Here is a 22,112-nt window from a genome sequence, read left to right as displayed (position 1 = left end):
AGTTGATGGAGACTTAATGGCCAAAGGCCAGGATCGGAGAATGCGGCTCTGTGCAGGGGTTGAGTAGCCAAAGAATCGAATAGTTATGATACCAATGTTACAAACAATGTTCGTCTACACTCTGATACCAATGTTACAAACAAAGTTCATAAAAGCAACAAAATACTCAGAAGACCTGGTATATGTAAATATCCATGATAGGAAAATAATATATTATATAAGAAATGTATAGAAGGTATGAGATGATGATTGTTTACAAATGAGGGCCCGCTTTAATAGCTAGACAGGCGCCTCTTCAATGAATGGTCATGTCCCTAGAGACATGCCTCTTCAGTAAAGAATTATTGTTTATCAACTATTATTATCATTATTGGTTATTTATATTATTTATATATATTTTATTCATAACCCACTAAGAATACACAAAAAAATACAACTACAAATCTGGAACTTGGCCCCACTAGGAAAAATCAACATCAAGGAATCATTCACTGGAATTGACAATGTTGAAGAAATTCGACCTATCAAAAATTTAGTCTCCCTCACCAACAATTTTGCCCCTCTCTTTTCACTCGTACAACCCTTGTGCACTTCAAAAATTCGGCCTCTGGATATTTCGACCCTCCTCCAATAATTCGGTCCTCTTCTTCAACTGACTTGGCCCCTCTCTTTCCTAGCTTCTAATCAAGCCTCTCGCACTTGAGAAAATCACTTCCTCAACAATTGTGTGGGTCCACCTCTCCCTTAGGCTTCTTTTATGATTTCATTGAACCAAAATCCTTAACCCTAAGCTCCTAAGTGATAAATGGCTAGGATTAAATCTTAAGCCTCACTTGAGATCAACGATTGAGATTATATCTAAGTCACTAAATAATTGTATTATTTATCCTTAGAACTTTGCCCTACTAGTCCACAGTAAGTAAATAGATTAATTAGCACTTTTCTTAAGTTAACCTTAGAAAAGAAATCATAAAATCACTTACTCCACCAAGCAAGCACCTGAAGAGGCAATCAAATATCTTCTACATGCTAAGACACCAAGCCACTGTAGAAGACATTCCAAGGATTTCCTTCCTTGGCTTTGCACATGAAAGAACTTTCCATTCAGTGTCAAGAGATTACATTCACACATTTTCAGGGAAAATAATGTACAGCCCGACTCTCTTCCAAGGATGGACATCATCAACTGCTGACCCAAATATTTGAAGACGAATATAATGGGAATTCTTTAATCTCATCTAGAACTTATCCATTTGAGTTTTGTCCGTGGGTACGTGCTTTCTATATAATTATGCCAGTTTACAAAACCAGAATCTCATTTTGTCATAGTTTAGTCCAATACCGTAAAGATGGTTTTTGGTTGTCTATGCTTTGCAGGAAGTTTTTGGCAGAACAAATCTGTGCGAAGCGTGAATAAACAGGTTGCTATGTACTAGTTTTTTTGAACTGTGCAGTTGCTGCACTATGAGGATTGGATTTTGGTTTCTATCAGGAAATAAAAATATATTTCCAAGGAAAAAAATCTTGCTCATATACATAATTTAAATGGAGTAATTGTGGAATATATATAGCTAGTCATGTGCATCAGTATTTGAACCTAAGACGCCCATCATTTACATAGCCATAGGTTCAACTCAGCTCACACAAAATCTGGAATTAACACTACAACATCTACAACAAACCACATTAATGATAAATCATTCAAAACCCCTAATACCCCCTCCATGCATATAAGACTTATTAATCGAGGGATGCCCCTAGTGTTGACAATTTGCTCAACCCAAATCGTGAAAGTGAGTCAATGAGGTGACATTGAGCAACCACTCAAAATTGCCACTAGGTCCACATTTAGTGACTTTGGACTTTGGCACCCTTGGTATGGATTTTAACAGTAACATTATCTAATCCTTAACTTTTCCTAGTGAGAGAGGTCAAAAGACCTCATCCTTGCAAGGGTAATAAACAAGAGAAAAAAAAAGGCTGAATGACCGCATATATGTTTTCTCATTTTTCAAATACTTGCCTATATAGTATAATCTTAAAAAGTTGAGAAGAATTTTCTTAAGAATTTCTCAAAATTTCTTTGCACAAAAGAGAATGTATCTGAGAAATTTACACTTCAAACTGTCAAGAACATCAATTCACCTTAGTTAGACACAACATTTGAAGAAAAATAGAAACATAAATGAGTTTAAGCACTGTACTAGGGAAAAAATCACCTCCTCCAGGCATCTAAATTCATATTCAAAGAAAATTAAATATCAAACATCAAGAAATTGGAAAAGTAAACTACAAAGAAAGTAAACTACAAAGACACTCATGTCTCTATAAACAATTGAGTGAGTCTTCTACCTTCTGAAAGATGCCCTAACCCAGGCCGAAGCATGTCTGGTTTCAATATAAAGTCTTTGAATCCTGAGCCATCAATGTCGTTGTACCCTCTACAATGATTAAATAAATGAACCATAAGCTTTACATTTTATGATTCATTAAAAAAAAGATACAATGATTAAACGAATGAACGATAAGCTTTACAAATTTTCATGTTTCCTTGAAAACAAGATAGCATGCTCTAGGTACATCAGGTGGTGTCACAGAAAATATCTTCTGAAATGGAAAAAATTGCTTTGCGGAATTCAATTTTTCTTCAAATTCAACATTTTCAAATGCAGCAGTGAGTGTAAATAACTAATACAAATCCACAGTCCAAAAGTTACCTTATCATAAAATATCTTCTAAAATGGAAAAAAGAGCTTCGGGGAATTCAAGTTTTCTTTAATTTCAACATTTTCACATGCAGTTGTGAGTGTGAGTAACTAATACAAACCCACAGTCCAAAAGTTATCTTATCATAGCAATCTATTAGTAAAGGATCTAATACATAGAATTGGAGACCACATAGAGAATCCAAGGAATTGTTACAAACATTCAACATCATATGATAGTCTACGCCAGCTATAAAATGGACCCAAGACCACATGGCATACACCACCACCTAAAGCTTGGCACAATATACTGTAACCAGGATGCCAAGCAAATAAAGATAGTTGATGTCAACTTTTACACAGGACTAAGATCATATTCATGTTTGTAGGTTAACTTTAACTAAGTTCTGATAAGAAAAGAAAGATCGTGAAAACATAAAAAAAGAAGAATTTCATCAATTAATTAATCCCAGTTCACATAGGCCTTACCATAAATTGTAAATAACACCAAGAAATAAATATTTGTGAGAACTCTAAAGAACTCTAGAAAAACAAATCTCTCACACACAATCTAACATGGCCATCTTTAAAGGATAGTCTTCATGCATCCCCAAACAAGGAAACCTTGCACTTGAGTGAATAGAGTTTGTCACCTATGCGTTAAATATTGATGAGACCCCTATGATAAATTCTATGAAAGCAAGGGGAAAAGTTCTAATCTCTTATCATCAAGGAAATCCACTCTTGCTGTAGCCAATAGGCATGGAAACTAAGTGGGTCAAAACGTCTGAAAGCTTGCAAAACGGGTACAGCTGGAAAGGTGACCCTCGAAAAATGGAAGCGTAAGAATATATATATATATATATTCAAAATCCAATATTATCCTTTATAGTTGAGGTTGTTACACCAAGTTACCAAGATACGGATACGAATACAGATCCACTAGTTTTTTTAAAAACCACAATCCGGATACGCCAAGGAAACAGCAAGTACAAATAATTTAAATATATTTTTTATATTTTAAAAATAAAAATTATAATTATAATTTTTACATTTTATATTTTATAATTTATATGCATTTGTAAAATGTAATACTTATATAAAACAATTAATATATTTTATTAATAACTTTAAAATTAAAGTACAAATAATTTAAATATATTTTTTATATTTCTTAAAATAAAAATAAAAATTATAATTTTTATATTTTATAATTTATAATTTATATACATTTGTAAAATGTAAATCTTATATAAAACAATTAATATATTTTATTAATAACTTTAAAATTAATATATTATTTATATATTTTATTAATAACTTTAAAATTAATATATTATTTATATGTTTTATTAATAACTTTAAAATTAATATATTATTTATATATTTTATTAATAACTTTAAAATTAATATATTATTTATAAGTATTAAATATTAAGTATTCATCCAAATTAATTAGTTTACAATTAAAGTAAAACATAACAGCAACTATTATAAAATTATAAACATAAATTAAATTAAAGGGACACGAACTATTTAGATTGGATTATAAAGTGAATTGGATTTATTAATTTAATAGGAATTTATTATAAACCATCCAAGACTAAACCTATGAGAGATGGCAATTTAAAATTGGCAGCATAATAAGCTGATGTCAGACCTGGTCGGCCACTAAATAATCACGGGATTCAGCAATTGATTTTTCAATAATATTTCAAAAGTCCACACAAGCCACTAAATAATCAGGGGATTCAACAATAAATTTTTCAATAATATTTGAAATGTTCTGACACGGGGGATCCAACAATAGATTTTTCAATAATATTTGAAATGTTCTGACACGCATTTTTTAACAGGACTCTAAAGTGAACTGAGTGGATCCGGATCCGAATCCGTATCTGATCCGGGGATCTGCAGATCCAACTACCCAGACCCACGGATCCAGTAACATACTTGTACATCCAAAATTAGAAAATCAGCCTTTATACATGAGGCTTTCCATCCAAAATCAGCCATTATACATGGCTATATGTGCTGAAAACGAAATAAAACATGGGCTAATGACAAGTACAACTACATATTTTATAATCCTCGTCCTCATTTTCATTAACAAAAATAGAACAAGGTGCCTTTTTAGCGCAACTAGAGAGTGGATTGATTACAGATAAATTAGTTTGCAGAGTGATTAGAGATAAAATTTAGTGGTAGATTAAATCTTCTTTGGCCACAGAAGGGCCCCACCACCCTCTTGGGTGCTTGAGTGAGCCCGTAGAAGCAAAGAAGTCACGGACATGGGTCAGATTTGGGAGAGTGGATTGTTCAGAGATAAATTAGTTTGCAGAGTGATTAGAGATAAAATTTAGTGGTAGATTAGATCTTTTTTGGCCACAGAAGTGCCCCACATCCCTCTTCGGTGCTTGCGTGAGCCCGTAGAAGCAAAGAAGTCATGGAAACAGGGCAGATTTGGGCCGAAACACCACTAAAACGTTTCATCTGTGTTTCGATGGCGTTTCCAAATTAGGAAACGCTATTTGGAAACGCCACCCCAATGTTTTGGTCACATTTCGACAGCGTTTCGGTGCATTTTGGGTACAGGTATATCTCCTGGGGGGGTGTTTCCTGCAACATAACATGGAACAAACCTCCACCAATATAGCCATGTTCATGACCTTGAGAGTGGGATTCTATCATACCTAAATACGAAATAAATTGAATAATTATAGCAATCAATTCACAGTAGTCATATAAATGGAAAATTGTGATTGTCTAATAAAAAGGTACCATGTCATTTTCAATACATGCAAAAAAAATTAGCAAGCATTCTTCATTCATACTCAATACTTTATCCTTGTACATTAATCTTCACCGTACTCTCCACATACTCTCCAAAGGTGACCCACCAGTGGAGAGAATACCCCAATTGAGTTTTTCCAAAAGCCATCATAGCTCAAATCAATCATTTATTCATCCATGTATAATTTGTTTGCCACTTTGTGCCCCTTAACCCCTTCTTTATATGGTACTTAATGACATAAAGTTGCTTTTTAGAACCTTCACAGTGTTAGAGGTATAATTGTTGTTCTGTGCAATATAGTTTAACTTATGAATTTATGGTATGGGCATGTTAAGTTGTGATAAAATCACAAGGTGATAAAGGAATAACAAATTAAAGTTAATTTAGTCATATGCTAACGATCAGGATTTTTTTACGGCCACATAGCTTACATGTAATCAATAATGTAAGCACCCCTCTTTGAGACTATCCCAAGTAGTGTTTCTAATACCATTTGATACTAAACCATATTAGAATATCTCTCTCTCCTATATTCAACTTTGTGATGAAAGCCATGACGATGCGTGTAAGACTCGACAATGACAATGTGATGAAAGCCATGACGATGCGTGTAAGACTCGACAATGACAACACAAGAGTATTTGGCTAGAAATCAGCGGGTTGGCAACAAACATGAGGCTTCATGGTGTTTGGCTATTTACATGGTAAAGCCTTGAATTCTCATCAAAAATGCAAAATTGAAGAGCAACCTCTCGCCATACACTAGAATATGAAAAGACAGATAATAGGTAAACAAGCCTAAATAGCACACAAGAACACTTGCAGAGGCACAATCAACAGTAAATTTGCAATTAGAATTTGCTATAGCTATTTACCAACATAAATTTGCAATCAAAATTACTAGAGCTATTTGCCAACATGTTGAGGTAAGCCATAGACTAATTGGTGAAACATTAGAAGTGTCAGGTTTGTGCAAAAACATGCAACATGTCAACACAATGTTGTGCAGAGATGTCAATTGGGTTTATCTCAGGTGGTAGGAATCATTGTGAATCATTGAGCTCATAACGAGTACATTGTTGTAATGCCTTTGAGCCTTATTCTTGAACATCCTTGACTCCTAAAGAATATCTTACCCTTGCTTATGGGGTGAAGAGTGGATGCTTGATTACATTGGAAAAAAAACATTGTGTAGAGGTAATTGAGTTTGTTTGAAGTGGATTAAATTACATTCAAAACTTTAACTTTAATGTATGGAAGACATTTATGATTGGAAATTTCTAGTAAAAGTGTTTATTAAGGGTGGCTACTGGAAAAGAGAAGAGAGATCCTAAGGATGAGAATCAACAAGAAACAATTAAATGCAAGGAACAAAGAAACAATAATGTTGATTAAATTATTCAAGACAAATGACATGCAGCTAGAAATGCAAGATACTTCCAAGTTGTGGACAAGGTTTAAGGAGATGCAGGAAAGTTAAGAGGATAGACACATGTAACTACCTTTTTGATTCAGCCAATTACAATAATTTTCTACTACCAAGTTGGCATGGTCAACTATGATCATTAATGCATTTTCTAATACAAAAACATAGTACAATTCATTCAAAGGGGTAAGACCCCTACAACACTTATTTGAACCCTTCCATCAATGGCCTCCTAGGCTCTAGCAAACCTATCATGTCCCCCATCAAGTTGGGAAAAAGAGTAATTTGCCAAAACAAGATGCAAAACTTGGAGGTTTGCTTGTGTTGGACAACTATGTCTCCAACATTATACCATTGCATTGTTGACATTGTGGCAATCTACTCAATATCTTACGTCCTTCTTAATGTGCTATGTCCCTAGCACATTGTCTGCAAGTCAGACTTCAAACACTACTTTGTCTCTCAATTTTTCCTCTATCCTTGTCCTCTATCTTCTGCACAGGCACATCTTGTCTTGAGACAAACCCGTTGCCTTTAATGCCTTATGCGTCCACCTCATCTCCCTATATCCTCTTTTTATTGCCCATTAGCTACAATGAAACTTGTAACCTTCAACCTTATATATGTGTCTCCTTTGTGTACATTTCCTTATTCACCACTAGGAATATAACCTCTCATGTTTTTGGAACCAACAAATTTGACAACTATCCTTTGCACTAAAGATCTACTTCTCCCATTTACTAACTAGTGATCACATCCCATCCTCCAAAAGTTTCTCTGTCTTGAGATACGCAAAATTCTCATCACAAGAATGGATGACCAATCCCATCCTTGAAATTGTTTCCCTTACTAAGACAACCTTTAGAATTGGATGAAGTTGTCCCACAATCACTTTGCCCAATCCTTCAATTATTGCTCAAACTTTCTTGTTTGGATCAATCTATACCGTGTATTGTTTGTCCATTATGATATACAAATGATTGCTTTTAATTTTAAAAGACGAAATTTTGTCTACAAGGCTTCTATTGAAATATGTAACTAGGTTCGGTCTTCATAATGTCATATGTAATCATGATTCTATGTATTCCATGTAAAAAAAAGAATAAAATTATTATTGTTATTCTTGAGGCATGGGTTTCATGCTCAAGGTTATTTGATTTATAGGTCAAACACCCATTGAGTGCATCTAGGGCTTGTCATTGAGTCTACAAGTCATAAGAGTCATTGTCATGTATGGAAGATCCTTTTGGGCATATTACATATTGTAAAAAAAAAATTACTTGACTCAAAATTAGAGTCAAAGACCTTGTCAAACAAGAAGCTAAAAGTCAACCTTCAAGAAAGCACAAGACCTTGTCAAACAAGAAGCTACAAGTCAGCCTTCAAGAAAGCGCAAGTTGGCCTTGTGAATGGGGCTATTCGACCTACCAAAAAGACTATATATAAGAGAGCTCGACTTCACTTGGAAGATCATCAACTCAGCTCACAAGAAGTTTGATTTAGAAAGAAAACAAGACCTGGAAGGTGCACGGAAGGGGAGAATTCAAGGAGAAGAGAAACCAAAGCTTAGAAGATTGTTTTTGGGCCAATTTCTCTCACACGTGTGGACTACAGCTAGGGATTCTAAAGTGAAAAATTGCAAACCTCAAAAGAATTTGAAACCTAGCATTAAAGGATCACTCTTACAAGTTGAATTCATAAGAAGAAAAGTCCAAGCAAAGCAACAGAGAGAAGCCTCTAAATTATGCCCTAATCAGCTCACATGTGCAAAGTTGCAGCCATTGTAGAAGGCTGAAAATTATAGTCAAAGTTGCAAGTCCGAAATCTTGGTCAAGGGAAAGTGGAAGTTGCTAGAAGGCAAGTTGACTTGGGTTAAGAAAGTGCTTCAAGGAGAAAGCTTGACTTGGTCTTGGACGAGTCTTGGTCAAGGGTCACAGGTCTAGGAATTCATCATTTGAAGTTCTATAAAGGAAGAGCTCTTGTGGGTTTTCCTCTCAAAATGAGAGGTTTTAGCCCTGGCTAATAGCCTATATCTTGTGTCCTCTTCTCTCATTATTCTTTATGGTTTAGTACATGTTTGATGATAAGAACTTAATAATAATAAGCGAAAGAAGAATTTAATCAAGTTAAGTTTAAAATACATCACAAGCAGTTATGAAAGTAAGAGAAATCACCTAATATGGTTGCCCTAGATTTCTCAACATGGTATCGGATCTAAGGTGACAAGACAAGGAAAGGCAACTTAAAGAAGGATCAGCAAAAGGAATATCAAGAGAGTCAAGGTATCAAAGAGAACGTCAAAACCCTAGCTCATTCAAAAGAAGGATTCTACACTCGAAGCATTCTTGGGAAGCTCACGGATTTTGTAATCATCATGTCAAGGAGAAGAAGACCTCAAGAACACTACCACCACTCAAAGAAAGGACTATGTATTGAAGCATCTTGAAGTCTCTACATCAAAGGGAAGCAGGAAGAAGCATTGCCATCGTCATCAAAAGAATCAAGGTGATCTCCCTCTCTTTGAAGAAAGGATCACATCTCAAGAATATTTGAAGAAAGACATCAAGGAAGCAATCATCATCCATCTTCATCAACATCAAGAAGGCATCAAGTTGAAGATATCACCATCAAAGGAGCATCTTTACTTGACAAGTAAGTATCCTTAAATCTATGACTAAATCTAATATCAAAATGCCTTCATTCTGCAAGGAGAGCTATAAACTGGTTGGGTCATCAAATTCCTTGCATGGAAGAAGAGGACAAATTTGGTCTTGATTGAAAATGAAGCCATTTAGCATGTTAAGGGTTCAATCATCAAACCACCAAAAGAAGAAGCTCAAGCTCTAGCAAAATATATGAAGGGGGAAATAAGGGCTCAAAGAATCCTTATAGAAACAATCAAAGATTCTCTCATCACTTACGTAGCAAAATTGGAGAAGTCAAAAGACATCTATGATAAGTTCGTAGAATTGTTCACTGTAAGCACCGCAAGAGAAGTGATATCTTTGAGAACCAAACTATATAAGATGAAGGTACCAAAGGAAGAAGGGATAGACTCATATCTTATGAGGGTGTCACAAATAAGAGACCAACTGCATGAGTTGGGGGAAATAATGTCCAACAAAGAAATGACCACCATGGTAGTCAATGCACTACCTAATGAATGGGGCAACTTTGTATCAATCATCTATGGAAAGAAGGAAGCCACACCATTCAGTGAACTTTGGTCATTATGCAAGATAGAAGAAACCAAGTTGAAAGCAAAAAGCGATTTAGGATCAAATGAACAAGTTCAAGCACTTGTTGCCATGGCTAGGAGAAAAGGAAAATTTAGAAAGTTTGGTCCTCAGAAAAAGAAGAAGATCGATATGTCGAAAAAACAATGTTATGGTTGTCAAGAATATGGGCATTTCAAGAGAGATTGTCCTAAACTCAAGAAGGACAACAAGAAAAGAAAAGGAATGAAGCCCATACCACCGAAGAAGTAGAAGAACCTGATGAGAAGAAATCCAAGAAGGAAGGGGTAGATCTTCATTATTAAGGTTTCAACCCCTTAGGTCCTTTTCAATAGTAACTGCTTCTACAAAATTAAGAGCTAAAGTTTCCTTCCCAACTCATTTAAAAAAGACAGAAATGTTAGTGGGTAAGGCAGCAGTATATCAAATCATGAGGTTGCACATCAGTGGGGAACTTGTTCAAAATGCATGTAAATCTCTGATTAAAATCCTTAACCTTTTCTTTATCCCCCATCTTAATGTTTCCAAGTTCTTTAAGTAACATGGCAAGAGTTTTATCATCAGCAAACTTTTCTAAGAATAACTGTTTAAACTCCCTCCAATTATGGATTGAATTTGGTGGAAGGCTATGGTACCAAACTAATGCTCTACCTTCTAGAGTGTACAGAAATAATCTACAAGCAACATCATCAAAACGTACCTCTAACATCCTTAGATGTAAGTAGAAGTCATCAATGTGATCTTCGGCCTTCGCTTTCTTGTTCGGATCATACTTTATGAGCAACATTTCTGGGTGCTTTGGTAAGCGATGAAGATTGCCCGGAAGAGAAAGAGGCCCTTGGGCCATCCAATCCAATTGGTCATCAACCATGTCTTCGTTCTCCTCCTCCTCTTCACTCTCTGATTTTGAAGAGTCTTCTCCTTCACCATTCAAATTTTCATTATTATTTGGTTGTTCGTTGTCTCTCAGCTATTCTTCGCCAGAAAAGTGAAAATCCTCCCCGTCTCCCTCCAGATATTCCCAAATAGGTGGTGGAAGATCCCCTTGTTGAATAGATTCTTCAACTGAGACAGCTAAATCTTCAAGGGCTGCAATAACCAATTCTTCCAATGAAGAAACTAACACACCACAGCGAGTTGTCCCTTTCTTTGATTGCTTATGAGGAAGAACGGATGTGATAGGAAGTAATCCAAGTGCTCTAGCAAACTAACAAGTAAACGACCAAATTGTTCGGAGTTGTTTGTAAGTGACTTCGTAAGCACAATCTGAACCTTCATGAGATGACTCTGCTCTCTCAAATATACGAGTTGGAGTTGGGCTCGGACAATTGCTACCTTGAACAGAAGGTTCTTTATGTGAATCTAGTGAATTATAAGCCATAAAAAAGGTTGTCCTCCTTCTAGCGCCAGAATGTTGATAGTGTTGGAAACCGCCAACATACAAGGGGTCTCCCTAATATGAAGTCCCAATTAGACCTCACACCATTTGGAGTAGGAGGCCCATCTGGGAAATAGGCCCAGCTGCCATATTCTTAATGATTTTCCTTGGCTGCAATAAACAACACAAGAGAGAACGCATAAACTTTCAAGATGAACAAGTTAGCCTTGTGATGTATTCAATTGCAAAGTGTAAAAGGTTCTTTCACCGAAGGGTTGAGAAAGTCTTTAAAAGAAAAGTAATAGTACTACCCTAGTAAAGACACACACATATATCTAAAAGAATCGTTAGTTATTTTGCGAAATAGTTCACAAAGAAATAATGATCATGAAAGCAAGAGACACACAGTTCAAAGACACATACTAAAGCCAACGAAATAGTTCATTTTCATTAGCATGTAGAAATATAAACATACACCACAAACAATTAAAGAATAGTATTACAATCATTCAAGACATATGCATGAAAGTGCATTGTCTCTAAGAGCATCAAATTATTAAGTGAAAGTCCCAAGATACACCATTACAATGATACAACGCTAGTTCCAATAGCGGAATGTTAAGCCACCAGTTGCTCCTCAAAAGACTAATCTTCTCTCCTATGCCTAGCTTGAGAAACCATGGTGAAAAGCACTTTGCCTGAGCTATGAGGGTGTATTTATAACAAATGAGGTGACTCTTCACCTCCCTTGTGATTCTTGACCTTGCCTCATGACTCTTGAGTTCCCATGTGACTTTTCAAATTCCTATGTGACCTTTGAGCTTCTACATGACTTTAGAATTTTCTAGTGACTTTTCAAATTCCATGTGGGAAACTTGAGTTTCCACACATTTTACATTTTCTCTTTTTTTGGAAATACAATATTATGTGGCAAAATACATTGACAACATGTGACTTTTGTGGTGACACTTTAAGAAGCCATTACTTAGCAATGGTGACATAAGACTTCATTGTAGTGTATCAATGCTAAGTTCTCCTTTTTGTTGCTATCTTCATGTCTTCATGATTGATCTTACTTGTACTTCATCTTCATCCTCCAAAGGTTTGACTATACTATAGAGTCTTCCATGTCATGTTGATCTTCATCCATTTGTCGTAGTTCAATGCCTCTTTGTCTCTTTGTTCTCTTTGTTCTCTTTGTACCTTGCCTCCACATGTGCCTTCATGCAGCATCTCCTTGATGTCCTCATTGAGCATCATCTTGCCATGTTAAGATTATAACACCTACAAGTGAAGTCCCGAAATCACCTAGTCCACCTTGTTTCTCATGCAACATTATGACTGTGATGGGACAGTGCACAAGATTGAGGAGAGAGGCCTTCTTGAGTGCAGTGCATAGGAGGAGGAGGCAGGCAGCAGTGAGGAACTATGCATTGTAACTGCACAATGCGCAGTGGCTGAGAGAGACGCAAGTCAGGGATGGTGCAATGGGCAAGTCCAGGAGCTAGGGAGGCATGACTAGGCACTGTAACTGTGCAGTGCACAGTGGAAAAAGGAGACGGTCAAGGGATTGCGCAGTTGAGCACTACAAGGGTCCAAGAGAGGTTCCACTATCTATTGTGATTACGCAGTCCGCAAGGCAAGGCTAGGATGATCAAGACTGCGCATTGGGCAAGTGCAACTGGAAAAACTGAGTGACTGAGCACTATGATTGCGCAGTGCGCACAGTTGAGGGGGATTGTCCTCTAGGAGTGCACAGTTCCACGAGGCAAAGAGTTCTTCACTGTGGCTTAGGACTATGCAATACACAATTCCAGGAGGCAAAAAGGTTGGTACATGATTGAGCAAGTCGTGAGGAAAGTGAAGGCTTCGAAAATGACTAAGTGTGGGATCAATAAGACAAGAAGGTAAGAATGAAAGCATGACAAGACTTGAACGTGAACACACACTCACAAACGATCAACCACATGAAAAGGAAGCACTTAGTGTACCCAAAATCAACATGCATTCACTGAAACAACAACAAGACGACACTTACCTACAAGTGTAAAACTTAAGTGTCAATTGCAAAGAGAAAGTGTGCAATACCCTCGAAATGAGTCCAATGCATGTCCTCATGATAGATAGGATCCATTAACGCAAGAGAATGCACTGGAGCTACCTCTTAAAGATGTGTTAAAGTTGTCTTTCACAAAGAACAACACTTCCCTTAACAAAAGGCAACACTTGGGATTCCTTTAGAAAGAGACTTAAAAACTTAGAAAACAAGTATAGAATCATTTTAACAACTAGAAACGACAATTCACATGATCAAAGGGAGGCTCCAAAATTTGAATGTAGGCCAAAATTTGGAGGGTGTTGTAGCAGCGACAACACATCCTAATCATGGCATCAATTACTTATTGAAACAAAGACCTCCTAAATTTAAGGACTCCCTTCAAAGTCTAAGCTATTAAGGATTATCATGGAAAGTCATTGAAGGTAAACTTGTCCTCAAAAATGAAGGTATTTTTTATCAACTCATACCAAAACTTTAGCGTTGAGGGTTAGGCTCAATTGGTCAAATCCCCGTCGCTAAAACACCCTTACTATTGAGACACCACAGGTTCAATTCTATCAACACTCTTGAGGTCAAGCTCCGTAGTTGAGCTGACGGGAAGTGATCCCTTCGGGTGGATCTACGTAGTACAAACATTTGGTTGATGTAGCAATCACTGAACTCCAAGTTCCATGAACCACGTGGACATTCAAAAAAAAAGCATGCCAAACTTTAAAATCCAAACAAATAACAAAATACCTCAATAAAAGGAGAAACTTTCTTGTTGAAAAAACTTCATCAAGAAATGAGGCATTTAGAAATAAATATACTTTTCTTCCTATACTTTGAAAAAGTATTTTAAAGAAGATAAACTTGTAATATGCCTAGTTAACCAAATGATTAAAAATGGATAACAACCATTGCTTGTTCCTTTACTCTTCAGATGTATAATTAATTAACCAATTGGTTAAACATGGTGAGAAACATAGAAATCAACAATCGTGCATTATCCCCCCGGGGTCTCAATAATTGTACTTAGCAACCGTACTTGCTACATCTGCATTCATGTCTACAATGGAGAACACCATCTTTAAGTCTTGCAATTTTACAGGCAGTGAAGACACCACCTCAATTTTACAGGCAGTGACGCAACCCTCAAAAGCAATTTAGAAGACCGGTCAAAAAAGTAGCGTTCATCGTTACAAAGTGAAAAAAAAATTACTTGTTTTCTCAAATTGCCAAAGCAACTCTAGATTGACTTCTAGCTGAACTGCTTCCAACTCTTTCTGCGCTAATGCCAAGTAGGCACGCTTTCTTTCATCCGTGGCAGAGCCATACTGGCAACCAAAGTGTGCCAATGAAAATCCCACAAAATGCTACTTTTTGCAATTGTCTTAATCGAAGAAAAAAAACATGATTTAGACAAATTCTCATATTTATTATTTAACAGAGATTTAACAGACTGCAGCAGGATGCTTCATGATCTGTCTGCACGTAGTAAACACGCTAGCAAATGGGATTGTTAAAAGCAGTTTTGGAATGTAACAGATTTGAAATGTAGATTTCAGTTAGTTTGCCCTTTTTTTCTGTCTTGAAGTTTCTGATTTGGAGGGGGGCGGGGTAACTTTTGTTCCCTCAATATAGAAGAGGGAAGGCATACAGAGGACAGATGGAAGGTCTCTGTCATAACAAGGCACAGATAAGCAAAGAGTTTGTAATCTCGCTAACAGAATCAGGGCACAAGCTGAACTGTATACTTATTTACCTAGACAATGTATGGTACTCCTCTGTTAAGTGCAGTGTTTATTCCCCTTTCTGAAATGGTTTTGTTGTGTTCAAAATCTTGTTCTGTTTAATCTGGTCTAGTCTGTGCCTGAATCACACGAATAATCATCGATGTATACTAAATGTTCTGCCCTGTGTTATGAGCATTATATTAATGCTGGGTTAGCACTCTGCTTTTCTGTTGGAGTTCTTGCCTTGGCAGGTTTCCCCTAAACAGGACAATTTATTGCTACTAAAACGAAAGCATTCCCAGAACAGGTCATCTGATTGCTAAGCGGACAGGCCTCTTCTGTCATATTTGTCCTCATTAAGTGATCTGCGCAAAATGGCAGTGTTGCAAGCATCGCCGTTTCCTTAAAATACCTCAGGAGCTACATTAAGAGAATATTAAAATCTATAAGGATTGACTAACTCTGAAAGATATTGATTTTCACAAAAGAACAAGAATTTGTGCGAAATGAATGAAATTTATATTACGAGATATTTAGATAAAGTTGTCTGGAGTTACCCTTATTGCTTAAGGTTTATCTAAAAATCACAGACTCCTGACATATAAAAATTGTTTGCAACTTACTTCTTGAATGTATCAGCGGCACCCTTCGAAGCAACATGGTCAGGGGCAGTTCCCTCCTCCTCTTCATAGTTAGGAAGCTCCGCTTGATAAGTGGCGTTCTCCCTCATTTCAACCATCTTCAGTCTTTAATCTGCTAAAGCAATATAGCATCTATGTTATTTAAAAGAATTATTGAAACCCTCCTACTTTAAAATCAGACGGACATATCATAAAGAGAAAAATAAAATAATGCATGTACATGGTGTTTCAAATAGCAATTGATGTACACGGTGTTTCTTGGAAAATCTAGATTGGATGTCGATTAGGGTTTCAGAATTCTGGAAAAATATGGAGTGATGAAGAATTGAAATATACTTTCTCCTGAAGCATGAGAATAGCGGATCTGCGCAATGGTGAGAAGAGGATGTCGAGATTAGGGTTTCAGAATTCTGGGAAAAATATGAAGTGATGAAGAATTGAAATATACTTCCTCCTGAAGCATGAGAATAGCGGATCTGCGCAATGGTGAGAAGAAACCCTGGGCTGCGATTCGATCGACAGCCACTTCCCGCCCCGTCTCGGTCGACCTCTCTAAATTTGCTCGTTGTTAACAAAGACGTTTCCAGCCCTGACTGGAAAAGGAAAATTAAATGACACAGTAAGGACAACGTAAATATTACGAAAAAGGTACGATGAGATATATCGTTGGAGGAAAGACATTTCTTAGTCGGTGAGGAAGAGGTAACGGGTGTTCATTTCTGTTTTTGGATAAAAATTGTTTGTAAATTTGGTAGTAATTATGATGTTGGAAATTTTGTTTGTGGCATTTTAGCTCCAAAACTTTGACATGCAGTAAAAATTATTCTCGTTGCAAATTGGGTTGGGGTGATTTGACTCTTTAGCCTACCACATTATAATCCACTTCAGCATTATAACTTGCGGAAATATTAACGTAATCTATTGTTGAACGTTTTTTGGTTGGTTTGAAGTTCATTGAAAGTATTGATTTTATATCTAGGTTATATCCACAATTAGTTGCTTTTATGTTTCTTATGATATCTATGTATGAGGGTAACTCTAAGTACGATACTCAATGATATTAGTACCTTGTCAAATGTTTTAATATGTATTTTGGTTAAGGATGTATATTTATGGTAGTGCCTATGCACTACTACAATTTCATTTGGAGTTATATAGATTGAACTTCTATTGATATTGTGGGTACCTTGTTGAATATTCCAATTTGATGATTTTGTTAATAGTGATATCCACGAGTGGTTGGTTTTGATTTTGATCACCCCATGGTACATGTGCATCCCTACAACTCCACATGCAACTCCATAGTTTGAATTTCTATCAATAGTGTGGGCACATTGCTAAATACCCTACTCTTGGATATCCATTAAGGACCAATAACCATGAGTTGTTGATCCTGAATTTGATTCCCTCCATAGTGCATTTGAATCACTACAACTCCACGGTGTGAGCTTCTAATTATGACATGGGTACATTATTGAAAGTCATGGTTTAGTACTTTGTTTAAGTACACATATCCACAAATAGTTGCTATTGAGTTTAATCCCTCGCCAATGCTTGTGCATTGCTACAACTCTACACACAAACTTCATAAGTTGAATTTCTACCAACGGCATGGGTACCTTGTCAAATGTCTTGCTCTTGAATCTTGGTTAAGGTTCCATATCCACAATTGGTGATATTAACTTTAATCTGTTGGGAAATGTAACTAGTTTTAGTCTTCATAATTGTTGTACTCATTTCAATATGTATCTTATGTAACAAACAAGAAAAAGAAAAGAAAAAATATTATTATTAAAGCATGGGTTCATGCTCATTATTGATGGTATTTTAGGTGAAAGCATGTTCTTCGTGCTTCTAGGGTTTGTTAGGTATTAGGATTTATTGTCATGAGTCAAAGGAGTCAAAATCATGTTTATAAGACCCTTTCGGGCAATTTGTAATTGTAAAACAAATTATTTTTTAGTCTAGAAAGTCACAAAATCTCCAAGAGTACAAGTTGGTCCTAGGATCCTCAAGTCGGCCTTAAGGAGGGAGTTTGACCCCTTGAGCAGGCTATATAAAGAGCAGTTCGACTTCATTTGGAGATACACTCACTCACAAGTTCAATCTACAACAAAGAGTTTGATCTATAGGTGGGTAGCTACAAGAAGGAGAACGAGGTTAAGAATAAGGAAGAAGGATGAAATTTCTTGGTTTTTGAGCTCTATCTCTCTCACGTGTGTAAAATTCTAGGGTTTTTGGATTGCAGGAAGACATCGAAGTTGCAGGGCAAGTTGGAATAGGACGAAGTGCAGGAACTGGTAGCTGGAAGGAAGGAAAAATTTTCTAGGCCTCGTTAATCTTAGGAAGAGTTGTCTTGTTATTGGAAGGTCTCAGAAGGAGCTCAAATTAGGGTTTCTTCAAGAGTTGCAGGGCCGGAATTGTATGTCAAAGTTACAGGTTGAGTAGCAATGCTTGCAGTTGGTAGATCAAAGTTTCAATGTGTAGCAATTTGGTGCAAATTCAAGGACTTGAGGCAGGGCTGACTTGGTATTGTGACAAGGACTTTGCCTAGGGATTGGGTCTTTGTATCTCATTTGAAGGGAATTCTAAGAAGAAAAGAGTTTATAAGTTTTCCCCTTTGAGGTGTTTTGCCTTGGCTAAAAGCCTACACCTATGTCCTCTTTTGTTGTTATTACTTCTTGATATTGTTTGATGAACAAATCTAACTAAAGGAAAAAAAAAAAAAAAAAGATAAATAAGATTCACAAGAAAGTATAAAGGTCAAGGAAAATAAGTTTAATAAGATGCCACTTTATCATTTTCTAACATGGGATCAGAGCTAAGGTGAGCAAGGAAGGTAGTTGGAAGGACATGAGAAAGAATTGTTGATCAAGGGATAAGAAGCTCTCAAGGCCTAAAAGAAGAAGATTGTCTCTTGAAGGGATCTGGTTAAAGACTCAATGGTAAAAGACTCTTCTAATCTAGGGTTTCTACATTGAAGAAGATCGAAACTGCATCCATCCCATAAGGAGGGTATTGATATCACAAAAAGGGAAGTATATTTGCAAGGCATCAATCTTGGAAGTTGTTAGTGGAGGAATCCTAAGGAACATCTTTCAAGGGAACTCTATAAAGGTCTTGAAGACATAAAGAAGGTTGGATATATTATTCAAGTAAGTATCACACTATCTCATAATGGTTGTAACTTCAAGTCATGTAGGTTATTTTTGTAAGGAGAGCAATAATCTCATTGGGGCTTCAAACTATATAGCATGGAAGAAAGGGATTGACTTGATAATCACAAAACAAGATGTAATGGGATATGTTACTGGAGAAGATATTGAACCTAAGTAAGATAAGACACAAGAACTAGCAAAGTACAAGAAAGGGAAGTAAGAGCTCAAAGGATCATAATTGAATCAATCAATGATTCTCTTGTTCCATTTGTGGCAAACCTGAAGACTTCCAAGGAATGTATGACAAGTTAATGAATTTGTACTTTGTAAGTACAACAGGTCAAAAAATGTCATTACAAAGCAAACTATATGGAATGAAGAAATCAAAGGATGAGGATATGGCATCCTTCCTCATGGGAGTCTCTTAGCTTAGAGACTATTTGTAAGGACTTGGGGAACCAATCACTAATTCTGATGTGATTGTATGTGTTCTAAATGCATTGCCATCATAATGGAGCAACTTTGCAACAAGTGTCTACTCCAAGAAGCATTTGAGTCCCTTTGAAGAATTGTGGACACAATGCATACTAGAAGAAACAAGGATCAAGTTCAAGGATGAAATTGGATCAAATGAGCAGTCTCAAGCCTTTCTAGCCCGAGTCAAGAAGATGAAGAAAGGAAAGTTTGGCAAGTCCAAGAAGAAAGATATGTCTAAGGCGCAGTGATTCAAGTGCAGTTATTTTGGACACTACAATAGGGATTGTCCAAATCAACAAAATGATAAGAGAAAGGATAGAAGTGAAGCTCACGTGGCTGAACCAATGGGAGAACCTGAGAAGAAGTGAAGGATCTTTACTACTGAAAGAAGGTTCACTAACTTCTAGGTTCTTTATGGATGTTGATTTCTCTTTAGATGATATGTTTTGCATAAGCATCATAAGATTGAAGCATAAGATAATAGCATGTCTTAAATTTATTATGTTGCTTAGTAAAAATCATCTAGGATAAAATGTTAAACCATTGTGCATAATGTTCATCGAGATTATGTTACAGATTGTCATCTTGCTTAATTTGATCATTATGATCCATGAAGGACCATCATCTTGGGAAGTCCTTGGGAAATGCAACATGACACGAATAGTATGTATTCTATGTAGTGTGGAATCGTACTTGTAAAAATGGATGAAAGGTTGCAATGGGTTAGGATACAAACTTTTGTGAGATATATGGACATCTAGATGATTGGATGGAAGCATAGGAATGTATGTTGAAAAGTAAACTTTAGATAAGATTCATATATGCAAGAACCTTATGAAATAAAGTTGGTTATAAATATATGCTTAGTATTAATGATGTTGGAAAATAATAGAATGTGACTTACTTAAGAATGTATAGAAGATTGGGATTTTCTCTACAATATGTATTTGATATCGATTAACATCTAGTATAATCTTTGGAATAAAAGGTGTAACTTGGTAATCAAGTTTGATCCTTGGGCACTTTGATGCATGAAGGAAGTATCAAGTGGAGATGGTCAATGAGGATGTTAATGGTACAAGAAGGTCACCATGGTAAGATAAGTTTATTTCATTTATGGTTTGGTTATCTGGCTAACATATTATTTTTGGCCACCGAAAAAAGAATGTTGCAGGAAAAATATGATGACAGTTGGGGCAAGTTCAATTGTATGAACGAAGAATGTTGAGAATGTCTGGTACCTAGCAACTATAAAGTCAAGATGAGTCCATCTTGGGATTGAAAGGGTTATTGTACGAGAAGATAACCTAAAGGTCAAGAAAGACCACTTTCATGATCAACTTGAAGATATGGAAGGCTCAATGCAATGCCTTCATGATTGGAGAAGAAAGTGATGAGCAAGTAAGATGATCAGGATCCTATCACAAGTACGAAATAGTGGAAATAGCTCCATGATACCTCGAAATAAAACAAGTGATGCAAAATAAATAGGGAGCCATGTAGCTATAAAAGATCAATTAGTTGATGCTATCATGAAGACAAGTAGTGAGGCTTGTGATGTTGGCTTCCATTATTGGAAGGAAGGAATAACCTCTGGTTTGAGAGGGAGCAAAAGGAGTCTCCATGAATAAGGAGCAAAGATTCTATTCTCAAGATTACGAGAGAATAAGGATGTACTCTCTAATTGAGACGGAATGACGATGAACATCACATGTGCACTCTCCTATTCAAGTGATGAAGAGAGAATGATGGAGGATTGGATAAGCATATGTGATTTCGTTAAGTATATAACATCCATGAAAAGGAAAGGACCGACACTCTTTGAGGATGGGATAGGAATCCAAGAGAAGAGTGGTCAAAGAGGACAAATATTCCTTGAGGACTCGCGTATGGAGATCCAAGATAATAATAGTCCTAAAAGGACATACCTTATGGACATCCGGATTGGGTATGTACCTTAGAGTGGTAGTGCAGTATCATACATAAAGCCTCCCAACATAATGTTCTTGAATAAAAGAACAGCTTGTCGAGTTAGGCCTCAGGGACAATGTTGGTTATAATAATGATGTGCATATTATTGCTTATCAATCTAACTCTTCTTAAGAACTCTTCAGTTTGAGATATGATGTTGTATTGGTTGTATAATTATGAATAACTCCTTATTTAAGAGGGAGTGTTGAGAAATGTAACTAATTTCGGTCTTCATAATTGGTGTACTCATTTCAATATGTATCCTACGTAACAAACAAGAAAAATAAAAGAAATGATTATTATTAAAGCATGGGTTTCATGCTCATCACTGATGGTCTTTTAGGTAAAATCACGTTCTTCGTGCTTCTAGGGTTTGTTAGGTCTTAGGATTTATAGTCATGAGTCAAAGGAGTCAACATCATGTTTATAAAACTCTTATAGGCAATTTGTAAATGTAAAAAGAATTTTTTTGAGCCTAGAAAGTCTAGGAATCTCTAAGAGTACAAGTCGGCCCTAGGATCCTTAAGTCGGCCTTAAGAAGGGAATTCAACC

General features: G+C 36.2%; 1 protein-coding gene across 6 annotated transcripts in view; it reads right to left on the bottom strand.

Moving 5' to 3' along the window:
• The window catches only part of LOC149260895 (craniofacial development-like protein), a 122,569-nt gene extending 105,969 nt beyond the window's left edge, over positions 1 to 16,600 (bottom strand). The window contains exons 1-4 of one of the 6 annotated variants that reach the window (XM_089421303.1): positions 16,403 to 16,600; positions 16,291 to 16,318; positions 15,937 to 16,066; positions 2,353 to 2,441 (exon numbers count right to left, since the gene is read on the bottom strand). In XM_089421303.1, coding sequence (XP_089277429.1) covers positions 2,353 to 2,441; positions 15,937 to 16,052 — 205 coding nt within the window. In that variant the 5' untranslated portion in view covers positions 16,053 to 16,066; positions 16,291 to 16,318; positions 16,403 to 16,600. Of the gene's footprint in view, positions 1 to 2,352; positions 2,442 to 15,936; positions 16,070 to 16,174 lie in introns of all 6 variants that reach the window. The other 5 variants (XM_089421298.1, XM_089421295.1, XM_089421284.1 and 2 more) reach the window with 5 other exon arrangements.
• Positions 16,601 to 22,112: the final 5,512 nt, after the last annotated feature.

This window comes from Pinus tabuliformis, chromosome 6 (genome assembly GCF_031772625.1).
Source record: "Pinus tabuliformis cultivar Carrire ecotype Pingquan chromosome 6, CPIR1, whole genome shotgun sequence".
NCBI classification, from domain to species: domain Eukaryota; kingdom Viridiplantae; phylum Streptophyta; class Pinopsida; order Pinales; family Pinaceae; genus Pinus; species Pinus tabuliformis.
This window is presented reverse-complemented; position numbering and strand designations above follow the sequence as displayed.